General features: G+C 43.2%; 1 protein-coding gene across 7 annotated transcripts in view; it reads left to right on the top strand.

Annotated features, from left to right (window-relative positions):
- Positions 1 to 17,041, top strand: part of HDAC4 (histone deacetylase 4) — a 286,678-nt gene that overhangs the window by 150,940 nt on the left and 118,697 nt on the right. For all 7 annotated transcript variants that reach the window (XM_032214587.1, XM_032214590.1, XM_032214588.1 and 4 more), the window contains one exon: positions 6,906 to 7,129. In XM_032214587.1, coding sequence (XP_032070478.1) covers positions 6,906 to 7,129 — 224 coding nt within the window. The remainder of the gene's footprint in view (positions 1 to 6,905; positions 7,130 to 17,041) is intronic.

Raw genomic sequence — 17,041 nt, forward strand, 5'->3', positions numbered from 1 at the left:
GCTTCCCATACCTGGAGTCTCCAAATTAACAGCCAGGAGATCGTTTTATTCATTTTAGTTGGAGGAAAGAACAAAGCATTTTGTGAAGGCGGTTAACAGCCCTAATCGCTTCCACATGGAGGCTTGCCTCTCAGCAGCTCTGAACACCACCAGCAGCACTTTGCCGACCATAGCTTTCAGCAGGGACATTGGAGCAGCGTTTTCCTGGGAGGTCGGAGTTTCTGGTGAGAGCAAATTGTGCTGGCACTGAGATTGCTGTATACGGATTCTCCTTTCATCGGCGCTTCTCTGATCACAGTTTTGGGAGGTTTCAGCTGTTTGGTGGTTGGCCATTTTGTGACGGCCACCATTTTGTTTACATGTTCAAGTGGCCGCTGTGAGAGGCTCTGATCTCGTTAGACGGCCACAAGTCTTGGTAGTGCCATTATTTGTGGGTAGTTCTGGTGGAGCAGCTGGCTTGAGGTTATTAAGTCTGGTGCCCTGGATCACTGGCTCCTCCCTCATATACCCTGCCTTCCTGTGCACCAGGTCAAGATTTGCGTTTGATTTTGGGCAGATTAGAAAACCTGTGGGCCGACCGGAACCTCTGGAGGTCCTGAGGGCCTATCATTATTATTCCCCTGCTTGGCCTGTTCCCAGGGTCACTGTCTTGAGAACTCATCACATCCTGGGGCTCTAGGTTTAAGCACATCTGTTTAGTTCATATCACATCTGATTTGTGTGTAGGGGCTGAAGCAGCAGCAGCAACCGCAACAGTGAGCTGCGGCACCAGTAGCTACAGTTCAGGCTACAACTGCCTCTACAGCAGTGTTCAAGATGGCTGACACCAGACGAGCCTAGAAAAGCCAAGGCCAAGGCCAAGCATTTTTCTGCAAAGAAGTCGACCTCAGCTAAGGACAAGCTAGGAGCCAGAAGGCTCTGGACAAGCAATTTGCCAAGGGTCAACAGGCTTCCCTCCTACAGGCCCGTGATTCAGCAGTCATTCATGAGTCAGCTCCCTCTTCCAGCAGGGGGCATTGCGACCTATCTCCAGATGTTCTGGATCCTTCGGCTGTGGGTCCATTCTGTTTTGAGGAGTCTTTCATTCCTTTTGACTGTTTTCTGGCTATGGAAGTTTCTTCAGTGCCTCTCCTTGTGGAATCTCTGCCTTCTACCTCGGCTTCTCCAGCTCCAACTGTGATGTCCATTGCATATCCCACTTCCACTATTACCCAGGAGATGTGTGATTATGTTGCAGAGGAAATTATTCAGGGCATAGAGGCTGCCTTCCAGCACAGGGATCAGTGGACCCCATCCCAACTGAGTTTGTCTTCTAGGGGCTAAGGGTCTGCAGAGGAAGGGCGCCATAATATTCAAGGTCATCCCTCTCCCCATCCTTCTGACCACAGCAGTGACTCCGAGCTGGAGGAAGGAGAGGTTGATGACCAGGAATTGTCAGAGGATGAGGATCTGGCTCCCAACAAGCCAGCATTTACAGAATTGTTCATCCTGACTCTGTTCAAGTTCATCCTGTACAAGACTAGGTCGGTCACCAAATTAGGGGGAGCGGGGTGGATATAGCTCCCAGCAAGGAACTGCAGGATCCAGGTGAACAAACTGTTCACTAAGCCTGCGGCCGCTCAGGATTCCATTCCATCCCCCAAGTTATTCATTGATGTGATCCAACACAAATGGGCTCAACCTGGTTCCGTTGTCTCCCCTAGCAGGAGTGACAAACATTTTTATACGGTAGCTCCTGAGCTAGAGGAGCTCCTGCAGTGGGCCCAGATCGATGCTCCTGTAGCATCACTTATGCCTTCAGCTCTCATCCCTTCTGATGTTATGGAGGGATTGAAAGTATAGAAAGGCAGAAGCCTCCTTCTGCAAGGCCCATCTAGCCTCCTCATGGTTTATTAAGGCTACTATGGCTGCATCCTTTTTCAATAGAGCCACTCTGATGTGGCTTTGTCAAGTGTTTGCCACCTGACAAAGGTGGAGGATGCTAGGCTCTGCCAAGACATTAATAAGATGGCGGCAGCCATGGAGTTCTCAGCCGATGCCACTTTAAATGCTGCCAAATTTGCCTCTAGGGCCTTAGCTGCCAATGTAACTTCTTGGCCAGGCTTTGCCACTGTCAGGCTGACATGAGGTCTAAATGGCAGCTGGCATCGGCTCTGTTTAAGGGTAGGAATCTGTTTGGGGACTCTCTTGACCCAGTTTTGGTTGAGAGTAGGGACAAGAAGAAGTTTCTTCCATCTAACCCTAGATGGGCTGACCATAGGTTTTCTTCTTACCCTTTCAGGCAGCCATTTCATACAGCTAACACTGGGTTCCCTGACACCCAGAAACAGTGATCCTACTCCCAGGGAGCTGATCATTCCCAGACAGATGTTCCTTCAGGGATAGGGGCAAGCAGCAACAACAGGCTTATTTCAGGAGGTCATTCCGAGGGTCCAGCACTAAGACCTTTAGGAAGTCCAAGTAACTCCCGCCTAAACACTCATATTGGTGGTTGGCTACAGTTGTTTACGGTGCAACATGAGGCATCCACCATGGATGCATGGGTGCTCCAAACTGTGAGGCTAGGTCTCACTTTGGAGTTTGTTACACCACCCCCTCCTCACTTCATTCAGTGCCCCATCCAAGAAACGTAGTCAGAAAGGGTCTCATAGAAGTGGAAATCCAGCATCTGATGGAGATTAGGGCCATAGAGCCAGTTCCAGCAGGTCACGAGAGGATAGGTTTTTATTCCATACTTTTTCTAGTCCTCAAGAGTTGGGGGGGGGGGTCTAAAATGCCTCAACATGCATATAGCATACAAGCGCTTCGAGATGCAGTCCCTCATGGGGACCTTCTTACCTCCATAGACCTCAAGGAAGCTTACCTACATGTTCGATTCGTCCATCCCATCGGCGGTTTCTCAGGTTTTGCTTTGCCAACCATCACTTCCAATACAGAGCCCTTCCCTTCGGACTGTCATCAGCACCCAGGACATTTACTAAGTTGTTGGCAGAGATTACAGTGTGACTCAGGGTGGTCCCCATTGACATGCAATGTTACCGGGACGATATCCTGATTCACTGTCAGGTGATACGGGATTTCTGCATCATGATCCAGTCACTTCAGGACCACATTTTTTCCATCAACATGGGGAAAAGCAATCTTCTTCCCAGCCTCAGGCTTCTGCACCTGGGAGCGGTGATAGACACCACTCTCTCCACGGTGTTCCTCTCCCAGGAACGACTCAGCAGCATAGAAGCACTGGTGATCCAAGTCTGTTCTCGCCGAGCTGTGCCCTTGATATTGTTGTCTTGTCTGCTGGGGAAGATGATATCCTGTATAGAGATAGTGCCATAGGATCGTCTTCATTCTCGGCCTCTCCAGTGGTTTCTGCTTCCACATCATCGGACCACCCACCAGCATGTCCAGTGTGACCGCATGTGTACCTCACAGGGTCATCTGTTCACTTCAATGGTGGACTTCCTCGGCCATGAGGAAGGGGACATTGTTCAGGGAGCCTGACCGAGTCACAGTCACCTCAGATGCCAACCTGTTCAGATGGGGTGCCCATCTCCAGAGTCAATTGACCAGGGCCGTTGGTCACACGATGAGCTGGAGAACAGCATCAATTGGCTGGAGCTCCGGGCCGCCCGCCTGGCCCTCCCTCATTTCTAACAACGTTTCTGGATATCATGTTCTGTTGACAGACAATGTAGCCACCAAGGTGCATGTGAAGTGTCAGCAGCAGCCACCAACACCGGGAAGCACCGCTGCCGCCGCTCCTCAGCACTCCCGCCTCATTGGAATGCTGCTGCTGCTCCTCTTGGCCTCCACAGCCTCCCCACAGGGCCTTCGTTGCCCTCACTCACTCTGTGGCTTTGGCTACCTCATGGTGCCCAGCCCATAGGCTCTGTAGCCTCAGCGGCCATTTTGTTTTGGTGCGAAGATCTCCGGTGGTCATTTTGAAAGTGTTCAACGAGTCGTGAATACAGACCATGGCCTCTTCTCCTGCCCCTGAGCCACAAATGCCTCTACCCACCAACGAGACCTCTTCTGCTGGAACCTACAAAAGCAAACCGGCCCCAGAAGCATCCCCCACGAAGCCCCAAGGCCCCTAGGGAGTCACAGAGGGGTATAGCCAAGCCACAGGCTAAGGACAGTGCCACCCAGGCTCCTCCCAGCAAGGCCAAGACTAACTGAATCCCATCTATTTCAGGCCCAAAGGCCTTCTCAGTCCAGCCCTCCTCCTGACTTATCCTCTGATTCAGAGGATGACCTCTCTCCTGCTGCATCCATCATTCAGCCTGAGGAGGCCAGGGGCCCAGGCAACTTCGCCTGCAGTGGGGATGAAACTGAGAGTGGCAGGAGCATCACTCCAGATGAGGAGCCCCTCACATTGAAGACAACCTTTCTGGTAGCTATCACATCTGTATGACGCGTCTCAGAATTGTCAGCTCTTTCCATCCGTTCCGACTTGTGTACCTTTCACTCAGACCGTGTGTTCCTTCAGCTTGATCCCACCTTTGTCCCAAAGGTCAAGTCGGCTTTTCATCGGTCCCTGGACCGCACCCTACCGAACTTTTGCCCTAATCCCTCTCACAGTCTCAAGCGCAAATGGCACAAGTTAGACATCAGAAGGGCTCTTAAGATCTATATTGCCAAAACGGCCGTCTTAAGACACACTGAGACACTATTTGTCTCTTTCCATCCCACAAACAAGGATCTGAAAGCTTCTCCATTTATGGTTGGGCGCTGGATCCGGTCAACCATAACTAGAGTTTACGTGGCAAACCACCTCTCTCCTCCATCCAACATCATGGCACATTCCACGCAGCACGGCTACTTCAGCAGCATGGACAAGGCAGGCCTCGGTGGAAGAGATCTGCAAGGCGGCCACCTGAGCAACCCCCAATTCCTTTATCCGCCATTATAAGATGGACAGATACGCATTGGCGGATGCAGCATTCAGACAGCGAGTCCTCCAACAAGTTCTTCCTTCTTCAAGCTCCTAGCCCAGTCTCATTTCCACCCGGGGACATGCCCAGCTTTGGTACGTCCCATGCATGACTGCTTTCTCCACCAACGTTGGAGAATGGGAACGTTGGTTCTTACCTGATACACCCCTTCTAGAGGTGGAGACTAGTTATTCCCACCCTTGGTTCCTGGCCTAGTGGCGTTGGGGATTATGGAGCTAGGTTTGAGTTTCGGAGGATTGAAAGCAGTTGACTTATGCACAGCAGTCTACTTATCTCCTTCGTCACAAAAGCGGGAGGACACTCCTCTGAGGCGATGACATCACTTTGGTAAACTCAGTTCTGTTGGTTACTGACTGAGTTAACCCATGCATGACAGCTGTCTCCACCTGCCTCGAGAAGGGGCGTATCAGGTAAGAACCAACGCCCCATTCTTCGTTCTATGCCTTTGTCAAGAAAACTGGCTCCAGTTGAGGCAAGGAGGTGTGGCCAAACAATTTTAACTCAGACTCAGGACAGAAGGACAGAATTTAACCATGCATGGAGTCTCCCGCAGCACACAGAGAACTACTGTTCAGGTAAGACCAACTGTCTTTTCCATCATTTTTATATATTTGTCTTTCAGTATATTTTGGTTCATTATCCATCTCCTCCTCTTCTTCCTCCTCCCCTTCTTCGTCCTTTCCATGTCACTTTTATTGGGTTGTAGTCTGCCCATGTGTTAGTCATTATATCTTTCTCTGCTGTATCTCTCCTTAGTTCCGGTATCATCCAAGCTATATCTATCCTTGACCATGGTTTACTGTATGTGGGTTTGAGTAGAAAGTGTATTGTTTGTTTTCTGTATTTATTTCCCTCCATGTGTCTTGTAAACCCAGTTCCTGCACCATCTCGAAGAATGTGGTTGGTAATATTCTTTTTCTCTTCTTATTTCTTTTATCACTTTTATAGGTTTTTTTATATCTGTTATTGCATTGAATTTGCCTATTAAGCATATATTTTCATATTCTGTTTTTGTTATTTTTTATGTACTTAGTTCTGTAGAATTCTTTTTGGTTTTTGTTTGGTGCATTGCCTTGAGAAGTATTTGTTTTTTTGTTTCTCTCTCCATCATTAAAATTCTTCCCTCCTTGTCTGCATATAATTATTTGGTTTTTAACCATTCTTTGATATATATTGCAATTCCTCTTTTCTTTTGTTGTGTTAGTGCTACATACAATTTCCCTATTTTTTAATTTTCTAGTAGTTTACCGAACTGTTTCTTGATGTGTACTTTGTAGTTTTATCAGGGTTTGTTTTCTTTTCACGGATGAGTTTAGTCCATTAATGTTCATTGAAAGCATCTTAATTTCTTCCTCCATTTCATTATTTATATACAGTTCTCAGTTTTCTCGTAGTCCTTGTCTCTATTTGTATTTTTGTTTTTGTACCCGCTCATTCTATTTGTTCTCTTTCCTGTTTCCTTCTCCCTGTTCTATCTCCTTATTCTCTTCTTGGCTTCTACTTTCTACCTCCTCCCTCTTTTGTTCTTCTTCAACTGTGAAGTGATGTGCAAAGAACTCATGTGCCTTTTCTAATGTATCTATTATAAATTTCTTCTCCTGCCAGGTGATCATGATTCATTTTTACAACCACAAGGTCTGATTTTTAAAGAGCCAATTAGAGATTAAGAATGGCATTGTGGATTGTTTTTAATATTTGAATATTTTCATCATTTCTTGTTTTTTATTGTAATAATTATATTTATATTTGCATGTTTATTTTATAACTTTTAACATATTAGCTACTTGGAATCTGGAACTGGTTGGGATACAAATGTTAGCAAGTAAATGAAAAAAATCATGTTTCTATAATGGAAATAATTATGGTACTTACAAGATTTTCCTTGCTCTTCTGTTCTTTTTTCTTCTCCACCGGTTTTCTACATATTACCTTCTAACTGGCATCTTTCAGGACTCGGGACACTCCCTCTCCATGCACAATCTCTTGTGGGTGCTGATAGACTGTCTCCCTCAATACACAAACTGCGGCAGCACCGTCCTCTGGGGCGCACCCAGTCTTCTCCCCTTCCCCAGAATTCACAGGCCCTCCAGCAATTGGTGATCCAACAACAGCATCAACAGTTCTTGGAAAAACACAAACAACAATTTCAACAGCAGCAGTTGCATATTAATAAGGTATTTCAGCTCATGGTTCTTGCTTATGCAGTTTTAATGCACTGGTTTTAGAAATGTCTTTAATATGTATAGCATATAATTATATTATGCAATGTATTCATGCATTAAAATGTTCATAGGTGGGCCTTGGAAAGTGGTGTATAACAGTGATCCCCAACCTTGGTGGACCGGTGTATGAGGAGAGGAGATGGTTCCATGGGCACATAACTCCATTTGCACCAGCAGCGCACATTTGTCTGCTGCTTGCACAACCTGGTTCCCAACATGCCATGGCCCAGTAGTGTGCCACGGCCCAGGAGGTTGGGGACTCCTTGTGTATAGGAAGTATGTTCCAAAAACGACCTTGTAAACTTGAGTAGATAAAAATCAGGATTCCTCTGAAAATTGGTTTTCTGAGGAGTTATGTTTACTTAATTATTTATCAGAAGTTCTGTTAGAATTGAATAGATTGGATGGACACCTGAAAATGTTGATTTCTCTTTTAAAAATGAAAGGCTTGCAAATTTCTGAAAATACAGCTACTCCTTGAATTACAAAAGTAATGGAGCTTGCCCATTCCATTCGTAATCTGAGGATTCATGGGAGTGAATCTCCTATTTTGAACATAATCACTCCTCCCTTTCACCCACGCATTCGCTAATCCAATGCAAGGCTCGTTAAGTGCAAATGAGATATCTCTGGGTGGGGACAACCACGAAGGGGCCTAGTGATGGAACAGGCACATGCTTCAGACCACCCAAGCTTCCCCTGACCCACTGAAATACCTCATGCTCCTCACAATTGCTTCTTCCCCCGCAACCTGCTGTGCCTGGTCATTTACCTTGTGAAGAACTGTCTCCTCTCCAGCGTCTCTATTTCTTTGCCTGCAAGTGGCAAGAGCAGAGGAAGAGCAGGATGAGCACACCCTGATTGGCTTCTCAGCCTGTCTATCATTTTTGGAGAAGCGGACAACCTCAGTGAGTCTCCTCCAAAGACTTCAAGGCTCCATGCAGAAAAGCTGAGGCTTTGGGGCAGCGAACTTGCATTTCTCCAAGCCTCTCATTAGTGTGCAACCACTTTTCCCACACAGACTGGAACCTTCTGGGTGCCCTGATCCTGTGGGACGTCTGGTACCCATTCTCTGCAAAAGCGGATGGGTGTTTGAACTCACACATGACCATCTACCCCAGAGGTTTCCAGTCTTCGTCTTGGTTCAAACACTTGTTGCCCTGACAGAGACTGCAAATTTCATCTGCATAGAAATAGGTTGCTTGAAAACAGAGCTTTTTGCTCCATTTCCATACAGACAAAGTTTCCAGTCTCTGTCAGGATGGCAAGTGTTTGAGTGGCCGTGGGGCAGTTGGAAATGGAACAAATTGCTCCATTTCCAACTGCCCTAGGGTCAAACATTTGTCGCCCTAACGGAGACTGGAAACTTCATCTGCATGGAAATGGGGCACTTGGAAATAGAGCTTCTCTTTAGCAGAAGCCTTGAGCGGCCTTTCCTGCAAAAACAGAGCCCCAGAGTGGTGCACGCTCTTTCCAGGGGCTCCATTCTCGGCAGCAAAGGCTTTTTGCACAGATGAAAGGGAAAGCTTTGATGTTTCAAGCCTTCCTTCCATTTGCAAAGCCTTTTGCTACAGCTCTCATTCAGGCTTCAGAGGCCTAAAGTACTGTGAGATCACACGAGATCAATAGCATGAGTTCTTGTGGTACTTTAGAACTCCATTCTCTGCGTACACACTGAAGGCCTGAAGCACCAAAACAGGCTAAGGAAGCAAAGGCTCTCTAGATCTTTGCAAGGTGAATATCCACAGGCCTAATGCCTATGGAGACCCAATGGAGGAGGGGGTGGGAAATAGGCAGGGCAAATGTTGCAGAGCATCTGCAGTCTTTCGTAGGAGCAAAAAACTGCCATGGTGCTGCAACATTGGTAGTTTCAGGACTTGTTTCTAAACACTAGTGGACGCTTATCATGTAACTTCGAACATTTACTAAGAGAATGCTCATAACCCAGGGATTATCTGTATTTTGCTGTTCAGTTTTCCTGACTCTCCGTTTCAAAGTATTCTGTATATTGTTAATATTTATGAACTGTATCAATGTCAAAGAATTAAATGATTAATATCTGACTTTACGAAAATTGTTTGAAATTATAGTGAGATATTTTTTCTAAATCAGTTTGTTTACTTCTTATATTGGGACAATCAGATGGTAGTCCAAGTGTGGGCCTTGGTTATTGAAAATGCAACTTGTGGAACTAGAAAGTGATCAACTGACTAACTGGAAACTGCTATTTCCCTATAATTATTTCCTTGTGAAAATGAGTATAGGAAGCCAGCTATCCACAGTGGGTCATTGGAAAGAAACTATAGATTTCCTTCCTTCCTTCCTTCCTGCCTTCCTTCCTTCCTTCATTCATTCATTCTTGTTCAAGCAGGGTACCAAATCTTGCCAAATCTTCAGCTCTGCTCAGTGACTGCAATCTTGTTCATACTCACTGGGAGACATGGTAGCATAGGCAATGTGTATGTGTTGCATGGTACCTGTACCCTACCAACTAGAATAGCCTCATGACTGAAATGTTAATTTACTCTTGCTTTACAAAATTACATGTAATACTTTTACTAAAATGGAGTTCTGTGATAGTATAACAAGAGATGTTTTTGTTGTTACTTTAACCAACAAAAAGTTCTAATGTAATCCAGTTTTTATTTCAATGTGGGATACACTTAAACTGACAGAATTTTTGAATGTTTCTGTTAATTATATGATTTGTTCATCCTGCATTCTTCTCTATATACTTTACAACAGACTTCTTAGAGTTTGTAGAAAAATGCTATAATCAATTTTAGGCTTAAAGGTGCTGTGGCATCAATGTGTCATGAATATTATTAACTCTCTTATTAAAGCTATGATCTCAATGCAAGTTATACAAGTTGCCTTAAAATTTTAGCTGCTGGCATAGATACTTGTTCCAATGAAAATTGAAGAAGGAACATTTTATTTATAGAAGAGAGTGAAGATTTATTACACAAATCACTCACATCATTTTTCTATTTCTGAAAATACACAATTGTTAGGCATGTATTAGATCTGGACTTCATTCATCTTCGCAAACTAGTTTTAGATCTGCTTTTCCATGAAGATTTTCTTTACTGTTCTTCAAACATATTTTCTGGATTTAAAATTAAAGTTACCAAAAGCTTCAAATGCTCAGCTTCCAGGAAAGGACCACAAGTGCTTTGAAAGTAAAAATATATTGCAGTTGATTTGTGCTGTTTTAATTTTAAATATATTTCTTCATTGCTAAATACAGAATCCCCCACATCTCTCTTAGTACGTTTTTTTTTATAGATGTTAGAACAAGAAATTGCAACCACAAAAATACACTAATGATTATACAATATAAAAATCTAAATATTTTATATTGATTAAAATAAAATAAACATAAATTTATATATGTATATGTGTGTGTGTGTGTATGTATGTATGTGTGTGTGTATGTATGTATGTATGTATGTATGTATGTATGTATATATACATACATACACACACACACACACACACAGTATAAAAAAATATAATTTTCGTAACGGTATGGGATTAATTCAATTTTTAAATATAATTACATCTAGACTACATAGAATACATTGCTCTGACTTGTCATTTTTTGAACACAAGAACATATAGTATTTGTCCCTTATTTGGCTCGCGCTTTTCAATAAAACTTTTTCTGCCCACTATTTTGAAATTTGAATTATTCTAAAGCACATGTTTCTTATATGAGTCTGACCTTTTCAGAATCAGAGTTGTTTTAATGTTTAGGTGGATTATCTTTTGGGGATTGAGGCAGAGGTAATAAGGAAACATTTAATATGCTAGAGGATACTTCAACTATTAATAGTCAACACTGTAACATGAACAAAAATCAGATTTCTGCCTGGACTGGTGAATATACTACTCCCAACTGATTCCTTAGTTTGAATAAGTTAACATTCGGGCACAAAATAAACTAGTCTTTTGGATATCCTTATTTAACATTCTTGTTATACCACTTTGTATTCTTGTATTGTTGCTTATTGTTCACTTTGTGACATTATTCCACAGATGATGAGGCTCATAATAGAAATTTTTAAGCATATGTATTCTTCGTTTGAGCAGGTTGTTCTGAAATTATGCTTTCTAAGCCTTTATTGGTCTCAGTTTTTATAACTGATAGGAATGTAATGGAACTATCACAGTGTCAGGCCTGCAATTATATTCCTTTTAGAATTTTGGCCTGCCACACTGTCTCTTATTTCATTATGCTGTTTCTTTAGTATAGTCGATGGGAGGGGAGAATAGAAGGAGTAGGATTGTGGAATGTATTATTTTCATTCTTTACTAGAAGTCAAGGTCATTTGTCCTTGTCTCTGCACTTTCACACCTGACCGGAAGCAGTTGGGCGTAGACGCAAGCGTGGAAGAAGAAGATTGGACCATGTGATGGATTGTGGGTGTGGGGACAAGATCATGAACTTTTAACTGGGTGGGATTCTGATGTAACTTCCAGAGTTGGAATCACACAGCATGATGCCAACATGCCTGTCTTATTAAATTGGAACTTTAAGCATAGTTTTGCCTTCGACTCTGATTTAATTCTGCATGGTATTTGGAACGCTGACATTATTCCAACTCTGGCTTCAAAATAAATCACCAGCACCCCTCCCTCATGGGGGGGCGGGGGTGAGGGTGGCTGTTTTCCCAGCACTGAACCACCCGATCAGCGTAAAATAGCGAACAATTAGGAGAAAGCCTTTGGAGATAAGAAGCTGAAATGAGACACAACTCTTCAAGTCTTCAAAGGTAAAAGCAGTTTCGCTTTTAAAATTTATTGCCGCTGGCAAGAAGCCCAGCCTGTGGGGAATGGAAAGAACAGGAATGAAGGAGCTTATTCTCAATGCGGAGAAAGGATGGCCAGAAGATCTGATGAATGGAGATCCCAGACTATTTCGGACATCTAAACGTGCTCCCCCTCCTTCCCCCCAGCCAAGGCTTGGAAAAAACCCTGGAGTGGAGATTTTGACTCCTTCCAAACAGGGATATTTGAAATGAGCCAATGCCCTGCAACTGAATTGAAGACAGAATCCCTAGCAAGATGGGATTTTCAACCCAGCCAGCAAGAGGGATTTTGCAAGCACTTGCCAGCCACCAGAAATTGGGCTGCAGCTAGTGGATGAAGCACCACTAAATTGGGCTTTCTTCCCAGAGTATGGACGGTTAAGATTCCAGTGGGCACCTACTGGACCATCAACATGGGAAAGTCCCCCAAGCCAGCAGAGGGGCCCTTGGGCCATAAATCCCCCAAGCCAGCAGAGGGCCCCTTGGGCCATAAATCCTCCAAGCCAGCAGAGAGGCCCTTGGGCCAGAAATCCTCCAAGCCAGAAGAGGGGCCCTTGGCACATAAACCCCCCTAACCAGCCATCATTGGGTGAACTGCATCCTGTGAATCAGACACCCTCGGGATGGGTCTTAATCCCAGGTCATGGATGGAAGGGATTCCAATTGGTACCTGCCCTTCCTCAGCAGATGGCACCATGGCAGACAACTGGACAGTGGCCAATCGAGGGATTGACCTCCCCACCAGTTCCAGTCTCCCCTGCAGTGCCCCAAAAGATTCTTGCCCAACCTTCCTACAGAGAAAGGAAGAAGGGATTACCAAGGGGCAAGCTACAGAATGGATGATGGAAAAATGTGATGAGGCGATTCCTAAGTTTAGAGATGTAACTAGGTCTCTTTCCTTGTGGGGGCAAATAAAATGCCACCTTTGCTGCCAACTTGGCCACAAACCATCAGAGTGCTGGGCTCCAGCCCCATTGCCACAAACCGCCACAGTGGAAAACAGAAGGCCCCAGATGCTACCACAAAAGAGTCATCTGGGCTAACAACCTCTAGAAGAGGATCCCCAACTTAAGGTGACGAAGAGTCCTACCAAGGGGGAGGCCTCGGAGGAGGAAAATGCTGAAGATGACTCAATGGTGAATGCACCCATCTGCTCCTTCGCCTTCCAAGTCAAACTCCAAGTGCCTAAGACTGGGTTGGAGGGGGAAGTTGTGGCAGTTGCGCTTGATGCTTAATCAGCACATCGATTGTCAAGCAACTAGGCATAAACACAAGACCTCTAGCCTGTCCCATTTGGGTTGAGCAGGTAGATGGAACGCTAATTGGAGGGGCCCAACCCATGCTAGTAACTGAACTGGTGAAGTTACAAGTGGGCCACCACTGCGAGCTTCTCAGATTCATTGTTGCTCCAGAGATGCCAGAGAAAATAATCTTGGGGCTTGCATAGCTTGACAAGTGGAAACCTACGATAAAGTGGGAAGACAGTGGTAGGAAATTGATGATTGTGGATGAGCCAATACCACCAATGGAGAAAAAGGGCCAGCCAGGGATGATTGAATCCAAGAGCCCAGAACCTGCAGCAGAGACAAAAAACCCAGCTGTCCAACAAGAACCCCAAAACTTGTTGGGGGATGTTTTGTCGAGAAAACCGCAGCATGATAGTAATGGAAGCCAGGATAAGCTGATGACAGCTATGAAATTGGCGCTCCCAACAGACCAGTCTAGACTGCTACAATGAGTGGCCAGCCCTAACAGACCATGGGAAGAGGTTGCAATCGTGCAACTCCCAGACAGCAGTGGAAACAGAGTAATCTGGACAGTTATGGACTTGGTTTCTAAGCAGGCGCACTTCATCGCTTGCTCAGAGTTGCCATCCGCAAAGAAATGAGTGAAAATGTTTGTGAAACACATTTATCGCCTGCATGGATTGTCCAAGAGGATCATTTCAGACCGCGAAGTCCAGTTCACAGCTAGGTTCTGGAGCCAGGTCCTGAGATCCATTGGGTCCACACAAGAACTGAGTTCAGAGGTTCATCCCAGCATGAACTGCGCAGCAGAGAGAACCAATGCGGTAATGGAACAATACATCCGGCGTTTTGTGGACTATCAGCAAGACAACTGGTCAGACTTGCTACCCTTCGCCGAAGTGGCATACAACAATGCGGTCCACAGCAGCACTGAATTAACTCCTTTCCAGATTACCAGTGGCATGGAATTTGTTGCCATGCCTGAGCTGCCTAGAGAACCTCCCTCCTCCAGTTCTTTGAATGAATGGATGGACATACTAAAGAAAGGTTGGGAGAATATGAAGAAGGCTCTAGCAGATGCAGCAGAAGCCTACCAGAAGCAAGCTGATAAACACTGCTCACTCCAGAACCCCTTCCTTGTGGGGAACAAAGTTTTTGTGTCTTACAAATACTTAAGATTAGGAATGCCTAGCAAGGAATTTGGTCCAAAATTTCTGGGTCCATTCCCAATAGTGAAGATAGTTAACCCATTTACAGTTCAACTCAGTCTACCCAGAAGTCTAGGGAAATTTGGCCCAGAATTTCATTGTAGCTTGTTGAAACCAGTAAATGGGTCTAGCATAAGAGCATCCACCCAAACTTTCTCTCCTCCTTTAGAGATAGAAGGGGAAACACCATCTATAGTGATAGAAGGGGAAACACAATCGGAGGTGGAAAAGATTGTAGTCTCTAGGTTGAATAGGGGTCACTTGCAGTATTCAGTGCAATGGAAGGGTTACCTTTGTTTGAAGCCACTTGGGGGAAAACCTTGAACTTAAAAGTGGAAAAGTTAGTAGAACAATTCCACGAGAAGTTTCCCGATAAGCCAAAGGGTCCCCTAGCGGGGCGGGGGGGAAGTAGGTGGTTAATTTTTTATATGTTAACTTTTATGTTATTCTCTTTTCAGGAAACATTTTTCTTCTGAGGAGAGGCTGTCTGTCAGGCCTGCAATTATATTCCTTTTAGAATTTTGGCCTGCCACACTTTCTCTTATTTCATTATGCTGTTTCTTTAGTATAGTCAATGGGAGGGGGGAATAGAAGGAGTAGGATTGTGGAATGTTTTATTTCTCCTTTGTCTCCACACTTTCACACCTGACCGGAAGCAGTTGGGCATAGACACCAGTGTGGAAGAAGAAGATTGGACCATGTGATGGATTGTGGGTGTGGGGACAAGATCATGAACTTTTAACTGGGTGGGATTCTGACATAACTTCCAGAGTTGGAATCCCACAGCATGATGCCAACATGCCTGTCTTATTAAATTGGAACTTTAAGCATAGTTTTGCCTTCGACTCTGATTTAATTCTGCATGGTATTTGGAACGCTGACCCACAGTTTTCATACTCATGTTTCTATTATAACTTATTGCTGAAACATCGAAGCCCTCTTATCAGCACAATTATCACAATATCATCGTGGTTGACAGAAAACAATTAAAACATGCGTGATACAACATAAATAATATCTCCACAGTGAAGAATATAAAACAATGAAATTTCACAGTAAACAATATTTAGACTCGTCTATGGCACACATTTTGCTGGCAAGTACGAAACCATCAGAAAGTCGTGTCAAAGTATTTTCAGACCAAGAAGGTTTAGAATTTATTCAGAACTTACCCTTTTCCTTGTTGAAAATGTTACCCTCAACCACTTTGGACATGCACAGCTGCGAAAAAATATTGGAAAAAAAATAAAAGATTGACTAGAGGAGTTTACTACATACCAAATTGCACTAAAACCTGAATTATTTTTGTTAGGAATTATAAAAGGAAATTATGAAAAAAATATTAGATACTTAATTCTACACATAATCACAGCAGCGAGAATTACATTCGCACAAAACTGGAAAAATAATAATACACCAACAGAAGAAAATGTAATAAAAAAATATTGGAATGTGCAGAGATGGATAGGATCACGAAAGAACTAAAAGAGAAAGAAGAATTTGAACATTACTCCGTATGGGATTTATGGTATAATTGGCTAGAGGAAAGTGGGGAGGAAGCAGGAAAGCAAAAAAAAAAAAAGGAAGAAAGAAAGATCAACAAATTAATAAACAACTACAAAACTGGAAAATGATTAAAAGATAGAAATACGAGAAAGACTGTAGCAAATAAATATTGTACAAAATGACTCAAATGTAGTAAAGGCTATATATAGAATGAAAAAAATGTATAAAATAATGTAAATGCATATATATATATATATATATATATATATATATATATATATATATATATATATATATATATATATATATATATATATATATATATATATATATATATATACTTAAAGTCACAACCCCTGGTATGCCCAAGTATGGGAGGAAGGTCACACTTCCACTCTCTGTCATTAGGCTCGTCACAAGAGTCCATCCGGACAGAAACCCAATATTTTTTACTGTTGTCTTTTTTGTTACATTTGTTATATTTATGCTGATAAATAATATTGCCTGGGAGGCAATAGAGCACAGGTTCGATTCCCAAAAACTTGGGTATGGCTAGCTGATGAGAGCTAAATAGCTTGAAATAGATCTATACTAGTCTCCCTTTATTTATTTATCAGCATAAATATAATAAATATAACATATATATATATATATATATATATATATATATATATATATATATATATATAAATAAAGTTATAGCTATAAACAATTTTTGAATAGATAAAAGAATCACAACAGATATGTAAAAAAAATGGAATGTGTTGCAAAGATGTGAAGTTTGTACAAATAAAATAAAAAGTTAAAAAGAAAAACTAGAAAGTCCAGTTACCTCTTCAAAAAGCATCTTTGAGACCAGAATGCAAAGCAACTTGAGAGTCCATAGCCCTTCACAATACTTGGTTTTTTGACCATTTTGTGTTTATCTTTCCAAGTAGTAATCATACCTGGAGATTATGAGTCTTTCATGCAAAATTCTTTCTCTCTGACCAAATGCTTAAGACAAAGGAAAGGGGCATTTTAGAATGTCATTAATTCATAAAAGTTTGAGAATCCTTGCTTAAGATAATTTATTTGTTACTATGTCCT

Source organism: Thamnophis elegans, chromosome 3, assembly GCF_009769535.1.
Source record: "Thamnophis elegans isolate rThaEle1 chromosome 3, rThaEle1.pri, whole genome shotgun sequence".
NCBI lineage: Eukaryota > Metazoa > Chordata > Lepidosauria > Squamata > Colubridae > Thamnophis > Thamnophis elegans.